The sequence below is a fragment of the Haplochromis burtoni genome, unplaced genomic scaffold (genome assembly GCF_018398535.1).
Source record: "Haplochromis burtoni strain Fernald_Lab_line unplaced genomic scaffold, NCSU_Asbu1 Contig_283, whole genome shotgun sequence".
NCBI classification, from domain to species: Eukaryota; Metazoa; Chordata; class Actinopteri; order Cichliformes; family Cichlidae; genus Haplochromis; species Haplochromis burtoni.
The window spans coordinates 440,336-459,466 of record NW_024582644.1 but is presented as its reverse complement, the minus strand read 5'-3'; the positions used below and the strand labels follow the sequence as shown (position 1 = coordinate 459,466).

The 19,131-nt window shown below is 44.5% G+C and overlaps 1 protein-coding gene across 1 annotated transcript in view; it reads left to right on the top strand.

Moving 5' to 3' along the window:
• cntnap5a (contactin associated protein family member 5a) overlaps nucleotides 1–19,131 on the top strand; it is a 125,758-nt gene that overhangs the window by 72,642 nt on the left and 33,985 nt on the right. Inside the window, exons 9-13 of the mRNA XM_005940848.2 lie at nucleotides 2,455–2,598; nucleotides 2,715–2,880; nucleotides 6,759–6,865; nucleotides 12,664–12,783; nucleotides 16,039–16,239. Coding sequence (XP_005940910.1) covers nucleotides 2,455–2,598; nucleotides 2,715–2,880; nucleotides 6,759–6,865; nucleotides 12,664–12,783; nucleotides 16,039–16,239 — 738 coding nt within the window. The remainder of the gene's footprint in view (nucleotides 1–2,454; nucleotides 2,599–2,714; nucleotides 2,881–6,758; nucleotides 6,866–12,663; nucleotides 12,784–16,038; nucleotides 16,240–19,131) is intronic.

Sequence of the window (19,131 nt, the reverse complement as noted above, 5' to 3'; positions counted from 1 at the left end):
GACTTGAGGGAAAATATCATCTAATTATCTGTATAGGATTCCTTAGCAAAAATAACAGAGATAAGTAAGATTGCTTGGGGGAAGTCAGGCTCTCAGCAGTTGGATGGCTGCAGGGAAATATAGATGGAGAAGAAAACCACAGCTCAGGGACTGTATTCCCTTTTATATAATTTGCCTCATGGTGCATTAAATTAAACATCTGCGCAAGGACATATCAGCCTTAGAGCTGCAGCCTATGAAGCCCGTGACCTCGAGTCTTGCAGTCGTGCAGAAACAATACATTTACCATAAAGGAAGGATCTGTTTATTGTTCGTGTTACCGTCATCAGAATCCCTCGTCTTTCTCGTCCACCTTTGGAGGTCAAACTGAAATTAGATATAGCGTATCATAGCATCTATACGCAGCAAACAACGTTATCATATTAAAGGCAGTGCGAGACAATCCCCAGGTCCTCGTCTCTGATGTGTGGAAACCCATCCTGTGGGAACATGCTGCACCAAGCACAGATGCAGGGTGGAGGACATTCCTATATGGAGATGATGTGTGATGCTCTGTTAGCTGAACATCTTCTCTGTGATGCCTGGACCGTAGTGTGGGAGAGCCCGGTGTGTAAACGTGAGCGCGGCATGCAGAGTGAGCGTCGGGCACAGCGATCGTCCGAAGCTTAAGAAATAAAATGGAAACATGGTTTTAATTAAAGCCAGCTACAGATTCTCACCACTTTGCTGGAACAGTGTAACGATTTCAGACACCGAGCAGCATCACTCTCAGTGTAATCATTAAACTCCAGACTTTCGTTTTTCTCCAAAGTTGAACTTTTCCCTTCAGTTTCATTCGCACTGTCACATCACTGTTCCACTGCGTCCTCGTTCAGCTGATAGAAGAGCATTGGCAGGATGAAAATGGGCCCTGATAACGTGGGAGCTGCGTGGACGGGGACCTCAATGTGAAAAGAATTTCGTTAAGAAGTCTCCATCAGACTCTCGTCAGGAGACGCACAACATGTTGCATGAACACACTGGTGTGGACACGGGGCTGCCACTGACTCTTTGGAGCAGTGATCACATCCAAATATATTTTTTAGAGGCAGGATAAGAGTTGACCTGTTTTTACAGTTGAAACAAATGCTTGCGTCAATGCGATCGGCTGTTCCTACCCATCTAATAGTCCCTGCAGCGTATCAGGTCATTGTTGTGCAAGTCCTCAGACTCATTTAGTTGTTCAGAGTCTGTCTTGTCCTGCTGTCAGACTCCAGCTCCTCCGTCTTGCACTGATTATGATCCTTATTCTGCTGAGGAGATGCTGTGAGCCGCCACGGTGGCTCTGACTACAACACTGGTGCTGTAGCACTGGAACACACTCAGCCCCAGGTCGGATGTGAAAACGATAAGAGCGTCATGAGGATATCAGCTGACATGAAACACAAACAGAAGCTGCCTCGACTCAACTCTTAGCTCACGGGGATTAATAGCTGTACATACAGGGACTCTTTGGCCATGTTTAGTGTGAGCGTTCGCCACTCTAACACTTTAAAAGATGAGCAGCAGCCACACAAACTGACTGGGCAGCAAGGAGACAGCAAACACATGGTTAGATTTATATTTCTGACCTGAAAGGAGGGAAGGAAACTCAGATTAATGTTGTCTGCTGTGGCAACTCTGCTTATTCCATGACACAGAGAAACTGCCCGCGGCCCTCAGACTCTTCTGGGATGCAGGGATCTGCTGCAAGTCACGGGCACTGTTGGACTGAGTGTGAGTGGAACAGAGGCGTGGGTCAGTCAGCCCTCCTGAAGGCTGCAGCTTTGTGATGATCTGTCACAGCCACTTTTACTTTGGTGAAGCACTTGGTGGCTTACAGGTTAAAGGTTTGGGTTAGGCAGTGCAGGCAGCTGTAGTAACCTCCTCAGTCATCATCAGCAGACTCAGCAACAAGGGAACAAAGAATCTGACTGACATGTCAGAAGATATTCCAGATGTTGGTCTGCAGAGTCGTGTGAGTGTGTTTGCTCACATGTCTGCAGCCTTCTGACTGTAGGTGATCAGCTGTAACAGAGATGCTGGTGTCATCTTTAAGTGAAGGATGGAGAAGGATTGACTGCGGTACAGCGCTTACTTCACATTAGTGGAGGTAATGCACCCACGTTATTTGTTGACAATAATAAAGAACCAGGAAGAAGCTGACGTTAGTAATTTCTCCACATTTCCATATTCACTTCATCTAAATGATAAAATATGCGCTGAGTGACACGGCGGAGGAGGCAGGCTTTTTGTTTGGAGGCTCCGAGTGATGGAGGAGGCTGGGAGCTCTGCAGCTCCTGTGGTGTCCGTGAAAACAAGCATGTGTGTGCACAGGAAATTTACTGGCAGCTCTCAAAAGTCTATTTTTAACAAAAGTAAAATAAATAAATATTGTTGTCTTCTAAACTTCCAAACTGAACCGTTCTTCATCAGGCAGGAGAGTCAGCGATGGGCTGTGGCACTCTGTGAGCCTCGACGCCAGGAACCTACAGATCACTCTGACTGTGGATAACGAGCCCTCCTCCACTATTGAACTTTGGGAACAAGTGCAATCCAGAGGCAGCTTTTACTTTGGAGGTTCGTGGATTTACACACCAATATTAACATAGCTTAAGACGTTCTCCTTTACACTCTAACCGAATGTTTCTTGGGAATAAAAGCTAAAGGTTGTATCGTGTGTTATTTCCATCCAGGCTGTCCTGCAACTGCTCCAGACTGCCAGGGCTTTGCTCCGGCGTTCCAGGGTTGTATGCAGCTCATATTCATCAACAGCCAGCTGATGAATCTCAGTCATGTACAGCAAGGACTGCTGGGGAATTATAACGAGCTTCAGTTCGACACGTGCAATATAAAAGACAGGTAAAGTATCCTGAATGTGTTTGAGTAAGAACAAGGCTCAGACGTAGAGCTGCTGAAAGCATGCACACGTGACTGTTGAATGTCAAACATTATCCAAGATGGCAGCACAGCCTCATCCATGCCCACTCTGTTAATTTGTGGATGACAGCGTGCTGCCTGCAGCGCAGCCTGAATGTCACTGACATCTTGTCCTATAGAGACAAACTGACAGGATCGTCCAATTAAAGTGCAACAGAAAACTGGCGAGTAGCTTCCCTGGCAGAGGGCTATGCTAACAAGCTGCCTCCCTACTGTCCTGTGTGCCGTGCTCTCCCTCATTACCCTGCACAGCTGCGGGCCCTGTGAGCACCTTCATGTGGATCATGTACAGGATTGAAGTAAACATGCAGACTGCTTTTTCTTCAGTTTCACATGTCTGCTGTCTAAGCCAGCGTTTGCAAACACAGGAGTGACGGCAGTCTCCCGTGTCAGTGAGGCGAACGGCGCGCTGCAGGAAGTGACCGAATAAAGAAGGCGATGCAGCTCCAGGAGCATGCTTTGGTGCTCTTCCACGTGATTTCATTTATTGAAGGGCGTCAGTCAAGAAGCAAACTGCCATAGGATTACACAAACAGCATCAGGCTGTCTTTGATGAAACATGGCTGAAACTTTGGTGCAGATACTGCAGCGGTGTACAAACTCACCCTCCTCAAGATGAGTTCAGCCATCCTCTGTTTTCTTTAAGCAGCCATCCATACGTCCATTTCTACTGCTGGGCACAGGGACAGCAGTCTCACTGTAGTCCAAACATCTCCCAGCCTCTGGCTCTGAGATGTTCTCAAACCAAGTGAAAAACATTTCCATCATGTTCTGGGCCTCCTCTTGGATGGACGAATTACTCAGCTTAGATGCATCCAGAAGGCATCCTGACAGGAAGCCTGAACCATCACTGAGGGAACAGCAGCTCTACCCTGAATCACTCAGATCCTCATTCAGCCTCTGCTGTCACTTTATCGCAGAGGCCAACATTTGGTGCATCTCTAAAACTGAGCCAGGACACCCTTCAGCTTTTGGTTGGACCCTGTTCTTATTCAAATGATGACACATACAGCAGTACCACTGCTTACATTGTACCGTGTGGGCCAGAGGGCTGCACTGTGTAGAGTCACTGTTATCATCCAGTGCACACACTTCACAGCATGCCAGCCTGCACTCCCGTCTTTATGCTTGAACTCCTTCATCTTCATGCTAACTGTGTTTGTCTTTGCTTTGGTGTTGGCTTGGTTACGTATTTTGCACTGAATAACCATTTACTTCCTGAAAAAGATTGATTTATCAGGCTTATGTTTATTATTATTATAACATTTAAAAACTTCAGGGCTAGCTTACGCCGTCGAGTTGCTTTGATACCAGAGTGGGATGTTTGTTAGTGAGATCCACCTTCACCAGTGACATCTGATTTCTCACCAGTGTGGTGAGAGCTCGGTCCTGGGATGTATTTACTGGGTGAATGAGACCAAATGGCAAATTAACTGCTAATAAAAATCATTTGAAAACATGAGGGAGGTGAACATACGATTTCCTCGTTTCTGTTCTGAGCTTTTACTTTGACGATACGAGGAAATGAACTCAGACTGAAGCTTCTTTGCTTTCGGTCTAATTACACTGTGACTCACTTTATTGTTCGTGTGCACCTGGGTGTGCCAGCTGCTGTCATTTCTTGACCTGTAAGGTCAACCGTGCACACAACATCAGAAAATAGCCCGACGGTAATTAAACCGACGGCTGCAACCTTATCCGTGTTGCGGCCGGCCTGTGCTGCTGCAGTTAATAGGTGAGAGATAAAAGTGCATGAAATTATAGATGCATGCTTGAAAGGCTGGCAATTATGTGAAACTGAAGGAGGCTCGAGGACGGGACTATTAATCAGAAGAGTGCAGTTTAAAATTTTCCCTGAAACACGTTTTGTGGTGAAATCCTATTAACGGGCATTCTTGTCTGAAGGTGACAGAGATGCATTTATTTTTAGAGAAGCGCTGCCACGGCTCCACTTTCTCAAATTCAGACAAGGGCGCAGTGTGAGAAAGCGTCAGTTCACACTTGTTTTTATTTTTATTTTGCACAACATGAATCAACAGCAAATGAGTCTTTTGGGGGACTTCAAAGCTGGTGTTCATGACAGCACAGGAGCGAATAAAGGGGAACGTGAGCACGGCTCTTTCTTACCTGCTGGATAAAAGATCGGCTTTGTAAACACCAACAAAACAACTGCTTCTGTTAGTCACTAATGCAGATGCCTGGAAGCCGCCTATTTATGTGGGTTTGTTTGTTTTTCCTTCTTTGTGGTTGGAAGTAAAGTGTTATCATCCTGAGCAGCTCCTAAAGCCTCAGTTGTTCTGAAAGCTTGAAAGAGCTCAGCACATCAGGAGGTAGCTACAGATTTTTCAATTAGTCAGCAGACGGGAAAGTTAATTAGCAAACGTTTTGATAATCAATTAATTACAAGCAGTCAAAAGACAGAACATCTCTGCCTGCAGCTTTTTCAATGAGATAACTTGTTCTGTGTTGTTTCTGACATGCTAGCATGTTGCATGTCCTTCACTTTAAAATTGCTGCTTACAGTCTGAAGAGAAGGACCAATCATAGATGCTCAGATCTGCTCAGCTCTGTGTGGTTTTGTGTGGCAGAGCATTTGAGCTAACATAGCATGCAGACGCTAACAGCAGCAGTTCTTTCTTCATGAACCTGAGAAGCGTCATTACTGAAAAGCCTGTCAGGTCTGTGACAAACCTCTCCTTGGATGTGTATATATACACATACAGCTGTCCCTCACTGGACAATCACACACTGTCCATAGATGTCCCATCATCTTAGCTTTATTGGTGACTTTAGGTGGAAATATGACTGAAGTGTCACGGTCGTGTGATGAACCGCCAATCCGACTCTGGAGAATGCAGGAAAACACGCATGGATGGGGTTTGAAGTGTATTCTGCTTCTCTGCTTTGTGACTAACTGTAATGACAGATGTTCATCATTGCAGAACAACTCAGTCCTGTTTTGTTTAAGTGTTCCTCAGACAGAGATTCATGGATCAGAAACAGCTGAACTGCAGTTCTGGCAGAATGGCAGATACCACGGATGAAGATCGCCGCGGTTAGAGCTCCAGACTGTAAAGCTAAAATCTTCTTATAGCACCAGTTACAACAACAGTTACCTCAAAGTGCTTTATATACAATATTAGAGAGAAAAGCTGCAGCAATAGATGATCCCTGATGGGGAAGCACTCGTGTCAGCGGGAAGGAAGAACTTCCTTTAAGTTTTATTTCACGAGCTCAGTTATGATGAGCGATGATGGATGAGGGACCGTGTACAGGGGAAGGCCTCGAAGGAGACTGGCCGGGCCGATCCCCGTGTACCAATGAGAAGTGAATGAAAGGAGGAGGGGGGGAACAGCAGGCATTCACACCCCTCCCTCAGGCTGGGAGGGGTGTGAATGAGATCCCGCTCCTGACATTCAGATAATATCTCCACTTAAATGTTTGCTCATTTAAACATAGCATACAAAATCATTATTTATTATTAGGAATAAATTGAGACAGTAGAGTTTAAATTTTCTCACCGTTCATTCATGTGCATGGTCTGAAGTTCAGCACACGCTGATGAGTCCCCAGACTGTGAAACGCTGGTGCTGTTGGTGAACGGTGTGTGCACATTATGACTCTTCATGTAAAGTCGAGAGAGTCACCCCAACAACACACAGTCAAGCATACAGTGGATCGAAATGTCGTCGTGCTGGATCAAAGGTTCAAACTGTGGAAATAAAGTGATTCAAATGTCCATATATCAGGTACAATCACTAAGTAAATGAGTGGATTCCTAAACTGTGCTTTCTTTGCAGATGCCTTCCTAACCTGTGTGAGCACGGAGCGCGCTGTTCTCAGATGTGGAGCTCTTTCTCCTGTGACTGCTCGGGGACGGGTTATGCTGGAGCGACATGTCACAACTGTGAGCACTTTGTCTCACTTTCATTTCTTCACCTCCTCTCAAAGCCGCCATTACATCCGCCGCACCGCCCCATTTAGTCTCGGTCTGCCGAGTTGTGTCATTCGATTCGGCACACATCCGCCAGCCTCGCTCGTACCTTTCTTCACCTGTGCAGAGCAAAAAAAGCTGTCCTGCTTCGACTTGACAAGACCTTTACAACCGATGCTGCTATTCTCACTTTCAAAATTCTGAGAATCTTTTTTCGCTACACCCTAAATAGTGTTAGACTGGCTGACTTTAGACTGACTCTACATGTAGGAGCTTTTCCTTACGGCTGTCATTTTATGACATCGCCTTGATATTTGCTGTGGAGACGGCTGTTGGAAAGTATGTGTGAAATTCCCCTGCCCCAGAATACTGATATCTTGTTTATATGCAGGCAAACACAGTCGTGTTTGGCTGATGGAGAGAACATGGCAGATAAGATCATCTGCTGAATTAAAAATAGGGCCTTTCATCAACTTCCCCGTAAACACGTGAAATCAACTTTTCTGTCTGGACTCAAAACCTGAAACCTGACAGAGTCTGAAAACACTCAGCAGATTCAATGAGATTCAGAAATGTCTGGTTCATCTCTGGAGTTTGCACACACACACACAAGCCCATTCAGCTATCTTAGTGAGGACCTTCATTGACGTTACGGTTTCCCTAGCCTGACACTAAAACCACATTTTGAGCCTCAAAAATGCTTCAAACTTGTGAGGACCGTGAGTGTGTCCTCACAAGTGACTGTCGGTTCTCACAAGTATAGTAGAATGCAGATTTTGGTCCTCACAAAGATAGCTAGACAGGAACACACACACACACTTCTCGTGCTGAGTTCAAACTGCATGACTGTGACAAAAAGGTCTCATTTTGCCCTCTGGGTGGTTTTAGAAAACACTCCACTGGACAGCACCTTTACCATCCTGGTTATACTGGCTGGCACTAGCATCATAACTGAGACTTGTTAGCTTTGACAGATGCAGTGGCTGGAAACATTCATTAGTAAACCTGAGACTTATGTGGCCAAAGGACTGATGAGGTATTTGTCATCTTTCCTTCCACAATCCACAGATTCACTGATCCTCCTGCAGTGTTTGTGTGTGTATGTGAGTCTTTGGCCAAAGTGTTCTCCAGGTCAGTTTCAATCAGACTGTGTAGCTGTGAACTGATTTATGTTTGTGCATCTATAGATGAGAAATTGTGTCTTTCTAAGGCTACGTCCACACGTACACGGGTATTTTTGAAAGCTGAGATTTTCCGTTTTCGTTTTAAAAAACAATCCCGTTCACACGCAAAGGCAGAAATGAAGGAAAACTCTGCTAGGAACATGCCAAAGCAGCAGGTGGCGCTATATTCCTAACCGTGTAGAAATGTTGGCCAATCAGAAGTCTAGAAGCCTCGGTGGGAAATAGTAAACAAAGCTGGGGCGCAGAAGCAGAACCGAGTCGTATGGGTGGAGGGACAGTAACTGTGTGCAGAGAGTAGAATTAACAGTAACAGTATTGTAGAAATTCATTTCACCGAAACAATAACGTGGCGCACACTGTGACGTCAAAAAAGGCGCACATCTTTGACGCTGCGTTTTCTCCGTTTTTCTCGTCCACACGTAAATGCAAAAACGGAGTTTTAGAAAATATCCACCCTGGCCGGAGTTTTTAAAGACACAGGAGGCATACAGTGCTGCCAGGGCCAACCAGGGCCAACCTGAGAAGAGGTATCAAGACTGCCAAGCAGCAGCACAGGAGGCGTATCGAGGCCAGGTTTGAGAACAACACAGGCAGGTCTGGGAGGGCATCAGGGCTATCCCGGACTACAAAAGGAGAACACCATCACCCTCAGCCGACAGTTCTACTTTGGCTGAGGATTTAAATCTCTTTTATGCCCGTTTTGATAGGGAGAACACCGACCCTGCTCCAGTCCTGAGCACTCATGAGCTGAGGCGTGTGTTCCGGAGCATTAACACCAGGAAGGCGGCCGGGCCAGATGGAGTGCTGGGCCGGGTGCTAAAAGACTGTGCTGCGGACCTGGCGGACGTCTTCACCTCTATATATAACACCTCGTTGTCCTGTTCACTGGTACCATCCTGTTTCAAAGCAGCAACCATCGTTCCCATCCCAAAACAGTCAAATGTCACATGTCTGAACGATTTCAGACCTGTGGCACTCACCCCCATTCCCGCCAAATGCCTGGAGAGACTGGTCATTAAACACATCAGAGCTGCTTTTCCACCATCCCTGGACTCGTACCAGTTTGCATACAGGGAGAACCGGTCAACCGAGGATGCGATCGCCATAGTGCTGCACACATTACTGAAGCACTTGGAACACAGGAACACCTATGCACGGCTCCTCTTTGTAGACTACAGCTCGGCTTTTAATACCATCCGGCCATACAAACTCCGTCCCAAACTCCACCAACTGGGACTTAACTCCTCTCTGTGCAACTGGATTGTGGACTTCCTCACTAATCGCAGACAGAGTGTCAGAGTGGGTAAGAACACCTCTTCCACCCTTGTGGTCAACACCGGTGCCCCTCAGGGGTGTGTCCTGAGCCCTCTGCTATACACTCTCTTCACCCATGACTGTATTTCCTCCTGCGCGTCCAATCTCATTGTTAAGTTTGCCGATGACACCACAGTGCTCGGACTTATATCCAACAACGATGAGACAAACTACAGGACAGAGGTGCAACAACTAGAGTCATGGTGCCACGACAATAACTTGGTCTTAAACACCAAAAAGACCAAGGAGATCATTGTAGATTTCCGGAGGAAGGGTCATAACAACCATCTGCCTCTCTTCATCGGCAGTGAGGCGGTGGAGAGGGTGAGCAGTTTTAAATTCTTGGGGGTAACTGTGACCGAGGACCTGTCCTGGGGCAACCATATCACCTCAGTTGCACGGAAAGCCCAACAGCGCCTCTACTACCTGAGGAGACTGCGGAGCGCACACATTCCCAGATCTCTGATGTTGAACTTCTACAACTGTGCCATCAGCAGCGTTCTGACGTATGGATTTCTAGTGTGGTTCCCCAGCTGCACCAAGGCCGATCAGCAAGCACTCCAGCGGGTGGTGAAAGAAGCTGGCAGAATTATTGGAACAAGTCTGCCAGAGATCAGTAATATCTTCCCCACTCGCTGTCTGAGGAGGGTGCACAGTATCCTGCGGGACCAACATCACCCTGCGCGCCACCTTTTCCACCTGCTGCCCTCAGGGAGAAGGTACAGGTCTATACAGGCCAGAACATCCAGACTGGCCAACAGCCTGTATCCACAGGCTGTGAGGCTCCTGAACTCTCTGCCCCCCTCTCACGGACAATAACCATATCCAACTTCTTAATAGCACTGAACTTACTTGTCAGGTTCTCATGTTTACTTGTCATGTTCTCATGTTGTTGCTAAGGATTGTCTTATTGCACTGGAGTCACACTGGGTTAAATATTTACACTTGGGTTTTAAGGGGTATTTATTATTTTCTTCATTATTTTATTTACGGGTTGTACGGAAGCCCCAAATGCAATTTCATTGTTCTCTGACAATGACAATAAATAAATAAATACAAATACAAATAAAAATCTCCGTTTTTAGTGACCGAAAACGCCATTTACGTGTGGACGAAAGGTGCAAAATCTGCGTTTTCAAAAATACCCGGGTAAAAGCTAATTACTGAGTTCTTTTCCTTTGTAACCACACCCTAACAAAAACATGATTACCGTATTTTCCGCAATATAAGGCGCACTTAAAGTCCTTTACTTTTCTCAAAAATCAACAGTGCGCCTTTAATCCAGTGCGCCTTATGTATGAATTCTGGTTGTGCTTACTGACTCGAATATTTTAGTGTACACAGCGCTCAAAAATCTGTCAAAACACTGCTTGATGGATTGTGGAGCATTACGCTAATCTGGTCAAACCTTCTGCTTCAGGTCCCAAAGTCAAACGAACACTGCAGCATCACTGAGAGTTAAAAACTGTCTAAATTCTTTCATCTGTAATAAAATGATCAGCGTTGCTGCTTTACCAGGTGTAACAATTAAGTTTAACATCCAGGCATCCATGAAAACAGGATTTATTACATTTAACGGAGTTAGAAGTTAGCAGGAAGTTAGCTCGCTAGCTTCCACCTAAACATGATATAGCATGTTCTGACTGAGAGATTTCTGAAAAATTCAAACGTACAGCTCTGCTATCACTTCCAACATAAATGAAGACAGGAAACTAAACAGCAGTGACGTTTGTAGGGTTACTGAAGTTGGGCTAGCTGGTATATAATGATGTGCTACGTGATCGCTAGCAAATAGCTATGTTAGCATAGCATAAACACACTGAAGCTGGAGGATGAACGTTAACACTTTTCCACTCGATAAAAGTTAAAGAGACAAATGTAATCGCATGGCAGGATGTTATAGAAGGACCAAACTTCAGTCAGGAGAACAACTGAGATAACCCATCCACAATACGAGGTTAGTCATTAATCGTGGCTCAAAGAAGTGACAGTTCGTCTTGTAACCGGAAAGTTGCCGATTCAAGCCCCGGCTCGGACAGTCTCGGTCGTTGTGTCCTTGGGCAAGACACTTCACCTGCCGCCTACTGGTGATGGTCAGAGGGGCCGATGGCGTGATATGGCAGCCTCGCTTCTGTCAGTCTGCCCCAGGGCAGCTGTGGCTACAACAGTAGCTGCCTCCACCAGTGTGAATGAATAGTGGTATTGTAAAGCACTTTGAGGGCCCTGAAAAGCACTATATAAATGCAATCCATTATTATTATTATTATTATATACTGCAACAACACGGGAATAGAGCCGCTGTGAGAGAATTCAGCATTAATGAATCAATGGTACGGAAGTGGAGGAAGCAAGACTCTGACTGTTTTGTTTCGTGTAGCCGGGCTTATAATCCAGTGCGCCTTACGGTCCAAAAAATAACATTTGTGAATATTTTTTACGAACACACAAGGTTACAAAATTCATTTCACAGCTACACCGTCTGATTTACAAGTGCAAAATATTTATGAGCACAGTCTGAGCCCATAGAGGTCATGTCTGTTGTTTTAGAGGTAGTAACCTGTGAGTTATGATGGAGCATGAACAGGATGAGCTACTATGTCGCTGGTGTTCTGGTTCTTCAGGCACTCGGGGGCATCATCCTGCCGTGGGTCTAAACTAAAGGTTCGTGCTGTCATGTTAGTCTTTCGCCTCATCTGGCTCTTGAAAGCAGATCCTGTGGTATCTAGAGGAGCTCACAAAGGACTGTGCTGTCATGTAGTTTTAATTGTTCTCCTTGAGTTTTTTTGCTTTTCTGTATTTGGATGCTTTGTGATGTCTCTGCCATTTATCTCAGTTTGTTACATTGACTTCTATTTTTGAAAAACATGGCGTACAAATAGGCTGACTTGACTTAATTATTTTCATCAAATAATAGAAGTTATTATGAAGCCAGCAGCAGGCAGTAACGTTTGTTTGCTGTCCTTTCATCCCATTAAAATGACAGTCACTGCCACAAACAAAGGCCTCTGTTAGTGTGTATCTCTGTGAAGATGTTTAAGATGTTCCTTGACGTGAATCGGTTTGTGTGGAGGACACTGGTTCAGGATGTTGGTGCCATAATTAGCATAAAGAAAAAAGCCAAAGCATGGACATCGTTCACTTCTATAATACAGCACAGAGTTCATACATTTAGATAGGTTTTGTGTATTCATGACTCATCCAATCGAGAGCCGTTAGAGCGTGGGCTGATTCTTGGACGACTGACTGATTTCTGTCCCACTCTGCATCTTGCAGCCATTTACGAGTCTTCCTGTGAGGCCTACAAGCTGAGTGGCAGCTCATCGGGCTTCTACTTCATTGATCCAGATGGGAGTGGTCCTTTGGGGCCCACACAGGTATACTGCAACATGACAGGTGAGATCATTGTAGACCTCGTGTTGTCACCTTTTACTCCATTCAACATCACCCGAGAACACAGAGAAAGCTCAGAGTAAAGAGTGCACTGGCTTATAGATTAGCCTGCATTGATCCAGAGCCAGCAGCAGTCTAGGCGACCTCCTGAGGGTTTTTAAATGCATGTTCGGTGTGTGTTAAACACAGATTTAATCTTTCATTTGTTTCCAATCTTTTGGTTCTTTATGTATATGCAGCATGCTGCCTTTTGTTGCCTCGATCTTTAATCAGAGGGAAAGGTTTTCATGGTGTCTTCATGAATGATGCTTCAATTAAAAGGTCATCTTGTCCACTCAAGTATGGCTGAGAGCAGAAATGTGGGATTTGTTGCTTCTCAAATCAAAAAGATTACAACTTGGCACCGGGTTAGTTCAGTCGGATGAGCGGGCGACCGGCTGGGGTCGAGTCCGACCCGTGGCCCTTTACCGCATGTCTTCCCCTCTCGCTTCCCTGTATCCATCCAATAAAGCCAGTTAAAAATATATTAAAAAAAGATTACAACTTGACAGGCTTAGAGATCTTGAGCCCCCTCCCAGTGGCCTCCAGAGGCTCGGGGTCATTAACGTCAACAAGGGTTAATCCCCTGCACAGTGCATTTCATGACAGTAATTCTGGATGTTTTGGATGCAGGGCGAGTCATGGTGCCATGAAAACGTTTAAACTGTTAAGTCGTTTGAAGGAATGCATAAATCTGCACATTTCTTGGGTAAAAGTTTTGGTTTTGACCTGATCCCAGCTCAAAGTCACGTCTGCAGCACTCGCCGTGCTGCAAACAGGAATATCCACATTCATTTTCACAGAAATTTGCCCATTGATTTCTGAAATCTCGGCAGTTATCTGTTGCTCGTGGAGAAACGAGGAAAGTTACGTCGAGGCAGAGGAGTCGATAAAATAATTACGAATGTCGCTGTCGGCAGCACAGATATCGACAGTGATCGCGTGGCACCAGGCTGCGTTTGGGAGAGGGTTAGTGTTGGTGTTTGGGAGCTGTGGGAGCAGACTGATGTCACCAGTGTGGGTGTTGTGATTTGGGAGCCAGAAAGAGCTTTTGATGGCACAAACACAATATGCTCTGTGTCACCTGAGATGTGACTTTTGACAGACAGGCAGAGGGACACGAGCTGATCCACAGTCTGCATGACATATAGGACAAAACATATTGAGTTTTGACACTCTGGAGGCCGTGCTCGTCACCGCGCTGTCACAACTTTCCCAGCTGCTTCGTCCCTGCAAGGTTAATGTAGCAGTGATGACATTACAGAACGAACGTGGTGTTCTCTGCTGCTCTCGTCCAGGGTTTGTTTTTTCAGTCGTCTCCTTGAAAATCTCAGTCGTTCTGCAGCAAATATGTCTCAACTTGACCTCAATTAAGGAATCCATTAGAGATGTAAATAACTGTAAGCCTGCCAACCTGATGAGAAGAATCATGAAGTAGGACACAGCCGTCTGATTTTATCCAAAATATTCTGTGTTCGTATGTGGATACGAATAAAATCAGGTTCTTTTTCAAAGTGTAGGGTGTGAAGTAGAGATGGACCGATCCGATATTACGTATCGGTCCGATACTGACCTAAATTACTGGATCGGATATCGGAGAGAAATAAAAAATGTAATCCGATCCATTAAATATCAAAAAAGCACCTCACAAAACTTGCCACACGGCGTAACTCAGCTCATAACTGTAGCACGTCGCAGCAGTGTGGTCACGTGATAGAGAGACTGTGTGTATTTGTAGCCTCGCTACCAAACCAGCATTTCATCTCCGAGGAAGTTTTCCCAGAGAGAAGTAAAGCAAGTGTGTAAGTTCATCTCTGAATGTTTGTAAAGCATTCCCGCGTTAAGCTTAACAACCGATATATGGAGCGACTGCCCTCTCTCTCTCCTGCTGCTACTTCAATCGTGAAACTGATCAATGATCAGCTGATCGGCTTTTCTGTCGCGAGTCCGTCTCTCTTTTTGTTTTTGGCCCACTTTCGCGCCAGAAAGAGGAAACCAGCGGCTGAACAACAGCAGCACGTTTAAGCTTGATAAGCTGTTGTTAGAATTTATTTAATATTACTTTCTACACCAGGATCTTTTTCTACAGCTGACGTAACTGTGCAGGGGCGGATCTAGCAAAGTTTAGCCAGGGGGGCCGATAGGGCATGAACAGGGAAAAGGGGGCACAAAGACATACTTTTCTTTCTTATTCTCATTTAAAATGTCAGCTTTTAATAAATAATTATCTGAATCTTACACCCAAGGTCCATTACTGTATATAGTAACTGTTAAGTCTAATATACCCTAGTAAGCTATAGTACTTTTTCCTTTGGGAAGGTACCATCTGTGCAGTCTGCAGTTCTGTTGAAGAAAGATGTTGAATCTATTTAATTATTCTTGAAAAAAATAATTGATTTATGTGCATTTTTTTTCACACTGCATCAAATTATAGTTGATTACGTTGATTAAGCATCATGAGGTGGGGGGTGGGTGGTTCCCTTTTTTTTTTTGCTGGGAGTTTGCAACTCTATTAGTTAGGTTGCTTAATATTTCTACTAAATACTCTTTAAAATACCAGAACAGGGAGGATGGAGCAGATCCGATCAGCTGTTCATAACACTTCCTACTGGGAACAGACATCAGCGCGAATTATCGCATGTCCGCCATTACCGTCCTGAAACGCGGTAGTTTTTTCCTATAGGGCATTTACAAAGATATGCTGGTGTTTTTAAAATTCATGTCAGAGTTTATGCCTTTGTGAATAGTTTCTGGGATGCTTAGAACTCAAATAACACTGGAAACAGTTAATTTTGATGCACATGCTGGTTTTTTGCAAATTTGCATTAGAATATTTATTTTTGTTTTTCCTGCAGTATATAAAAATTGGTGAATCTCAAAAATAAAACTATGAAGACACTCAAAATAAATTTCCTGTGGTTGGAAACTATTTTGTGCAACTTTTTTCTATTTTCAGTTTCGGGTGATGAACCTCTAACTAGAAATATTTGTAAAAAAAAACCAAAAATGATTTTCTATACGATTTTTTTGTAGTTTATTCTACTTTTTTGCAATTTATGTAGTTACTACGGACTTCATGCATGCACATTATTAACATTTGGGATATAACAGTTGTGTTGATGTATAGCAACTTGAAATGCTCCCAAACTACAGCATGTATCTTGGTGCAGGAGGTGCTGATGTTGGTGTCACAGTAACGCGGGAACATTTTTCTTGCAGAGAAGAAGGTGTGGACCGTGCTGTCCCACAACAGCACAGCTCCGGTCACAGTTCAGACCTCATCCCTTCAGAAACCTCACGTCATGATCTTCAACTACAGCGCTTCGGCCGAACAACTACGTGCCATCGTATCTGGGTCGGAACAGTGCCAACAGGAAGTGGTTTACAACTGCAGGAAGTCCCGTCTTTTTAACACAAAAGGTCAGTGGCTGTCCTAAAACATGTCCCGTGCTGTCACCAGTACCACATCACTGAGAACAGCTGCACTGGATTCAGACGAGTAGACACTGGACACGTGCGTCAGCAGAAATACAGGGCAAACCTGTTTATATGCTCTTACATGCATTTGCTTGCTGACCCCACAGCTGGCTCCCCCCCACTGTGGGACTGAGTGGTCTCATCCAAATGAAGCTGTTGAGCGTTGTGTTATTTGTGTTGCATTGTCAGGCTGTCAGCCCGGGGCCACGTTGGAAGCGGCTGCCCCCTTCAACATCCCCTCGCCCACTGCTTCCCTACTCTTGTTATAGTTTAACAATAACCTGAAAGGCTGTGTCCAATCTTTTGGTGTACATTCATCTCAGATCTCTGACACCTATGGTGTTCCAAACATCCGAGCACTCGCGCTTAAACCATGAAAGATTCATGATTCTGCTGTTCCCTGGGTAGCATGTGTGCACAAACAAACAAGTTCATTATCACCCCAGACATCAAACAAGAGCCAGAACAGCGTATTTCATAGCTGCGTGAACACTCGAAGAAACAGTCGGAGTTTTGTAACGGCCGTCTTTGTTGTTTGGACGCTCGTATCTCCCGTGGAAAAAAGGTCAAATGTCTTTTTGTAATCCACTTCTCTGAGCGTGCAGGTATAAACAGCATCCATTTAAGCAACAGTGTTACTCAACAGAATATGCAAATCGCTCTTAGACGAGATGCCACTCATCGTGCTAATTTAGCAGAAAAAACAACAGCAGTAGCTGTTCAAAGGGGCCGCTGGGTTTTCTGGTGCAGCCCTGCCAAAAACATCTGAAGTTCACCTCCAGTTGTGGCGTTTTGCTGTGCAGCATGTCCTCTGACTGCCAGCCTGAACACAGATGTTCAGTCATGTCCTCGTACTGAAACCACGCAGCCCTGGTGTGATTTGCATTTTAAACATGTTGTTTTTTCTTTATTAAATACTCATAATGAACTCAGTTTGCTTTGAGGCAACTGTGGCTTTTAACGTGACAGTGAATTAATATTAAACATTCACAACAGCGCTTTAATTACTCGTCTTTTTGATGTCCTATTCAGCAGTCTTCTTTGTTCTTTTCACATTTTCTTTTTTATCTAGCAAGATTTTCCTGTAGATGCATCCTTTATGAACTTACCCTGGAATTTACATCAGACGGCTCACTTTTTAAACACTTGTTTTTAAAGCTGTGCTAAAGTGGCTCCTAGAAAATAGAAAATAGCACCAAGTGAAAATTGGTTTGTCAGCTGTTGCACCGTCAGGTGACTTTATATTGGGACATCTGTTGTCTTATTTTTAACACAAAAAAATTCATTATGCAGGAAATCAAATGAATTCAAATGATGTCATCATTGATTCCAGTGTGGCTCTCAGCACCACCTGCAGCATCACAGCTAAGCACACAGTGAGTGGAGTCAGGCGCGAGAGTTCGTGCCAGACCGTCCTCCGTCCATGCGTCCACTTATGCTAACAGGATTGGACGATAGGGGCAGCACCACCTGTTGCCGGTGTGTGTAAAACGTGGGGCAGAATATTTGAGCTGTAACAGCAGAAGCTTTGTTTGTGTCCTCCAGCTGTCCTGTTGTTGGCCCGTGTCCTCCTTGTCCAACCCAAAGAGGACATAGTTTTGAAAGAAATAGCACAACAGCCACGTGTCTCTGCAGCATCAGGTACAACCATCAGACAGGTTACATGACTAAGACTGATGGTGCACAGTGTGATGTTGCAGTGAACCTGTAAGATTACTAAAATGGTAAAAGGTAACTGCAGGTGCAAACATAGACAAATAATATGGACAGAAGTGTTTCTGTTCTCTGATTTTGACTGGAGGACAAACCGAGACCTCAGTGTTAATTGAATTTAAACAGGCTGTGTACTTGGTTTGAATGTAATCCAGAGTAGCTGAGAAGCTTAGAGAAGGTTGTAGTCGTCAGGCTGTTAAGGTGCAAAACTTAATGAAGCCTGAAGCATTGTCACAGGAGTTTTCTGGGATCGTTGCTGCCAGCAGTGACAGAGGTCAGTGTATTGAATCTTTTTATCTTAAAATCTGCATCCACTGCAAAACGCAGCATCACCCAAGCTCTACTCGCTCTGCTTCAGTGCTGCTGGACGATCAGGAAGTGGATGATACTGACCTCTCTGAGCTGTGGTCTTCATTTGTTTCTCATTTCTAGAGCATACATACAGACTGGAAATATGAAATATGACTCTAATTTAATTAAACCTTTGACTTGAAGTCAATATTAACTTAAGGACAAATTTATCTGACATGTTAAGTTAGATAAACATTTTCAAACCACAAATCCTGATTTTCCATTGCAACAATACAAAATTTCAATTTGACTAAATGACACAGAAGGAAAATCCTGTCCTGTGGGACCTATTGTACTACAGGACAATAGGTCCTGTGGGAAGGAGCACTGATGTATTCCCTCCCCCTCACATATTTATAGCTCAGAGTATATTTAATGAGCTGAATGCTGCCCCTGCACTGCATACAAACCTTCACACGCTGATTTAAATGTAGGGCTATTTGTGTTTAGCCCACAGTTTGACCCCACACACAGACACACAACAACATTTCCTAGTAGTTCCCACCATGTGCACTTTAAAGTTGTCATCCCCCTTAAATAGCAGCCCTCATCTGTGTGGGTGCAAAGATTGTGAATATTAACCCTGTCAGAGCCAAAGCATCAGAAAAGATCAAACTGAGATGTTTATTAACCCTTATAACAAAATCCACATTTGCTTTTGCTGCATCATGTTGGATATGATATATTTTTATTCTATATTTATTCTATACATGTGATACATTGATACATACATGTGATACGTTGATACATGCATGTGATACGTTGATACAT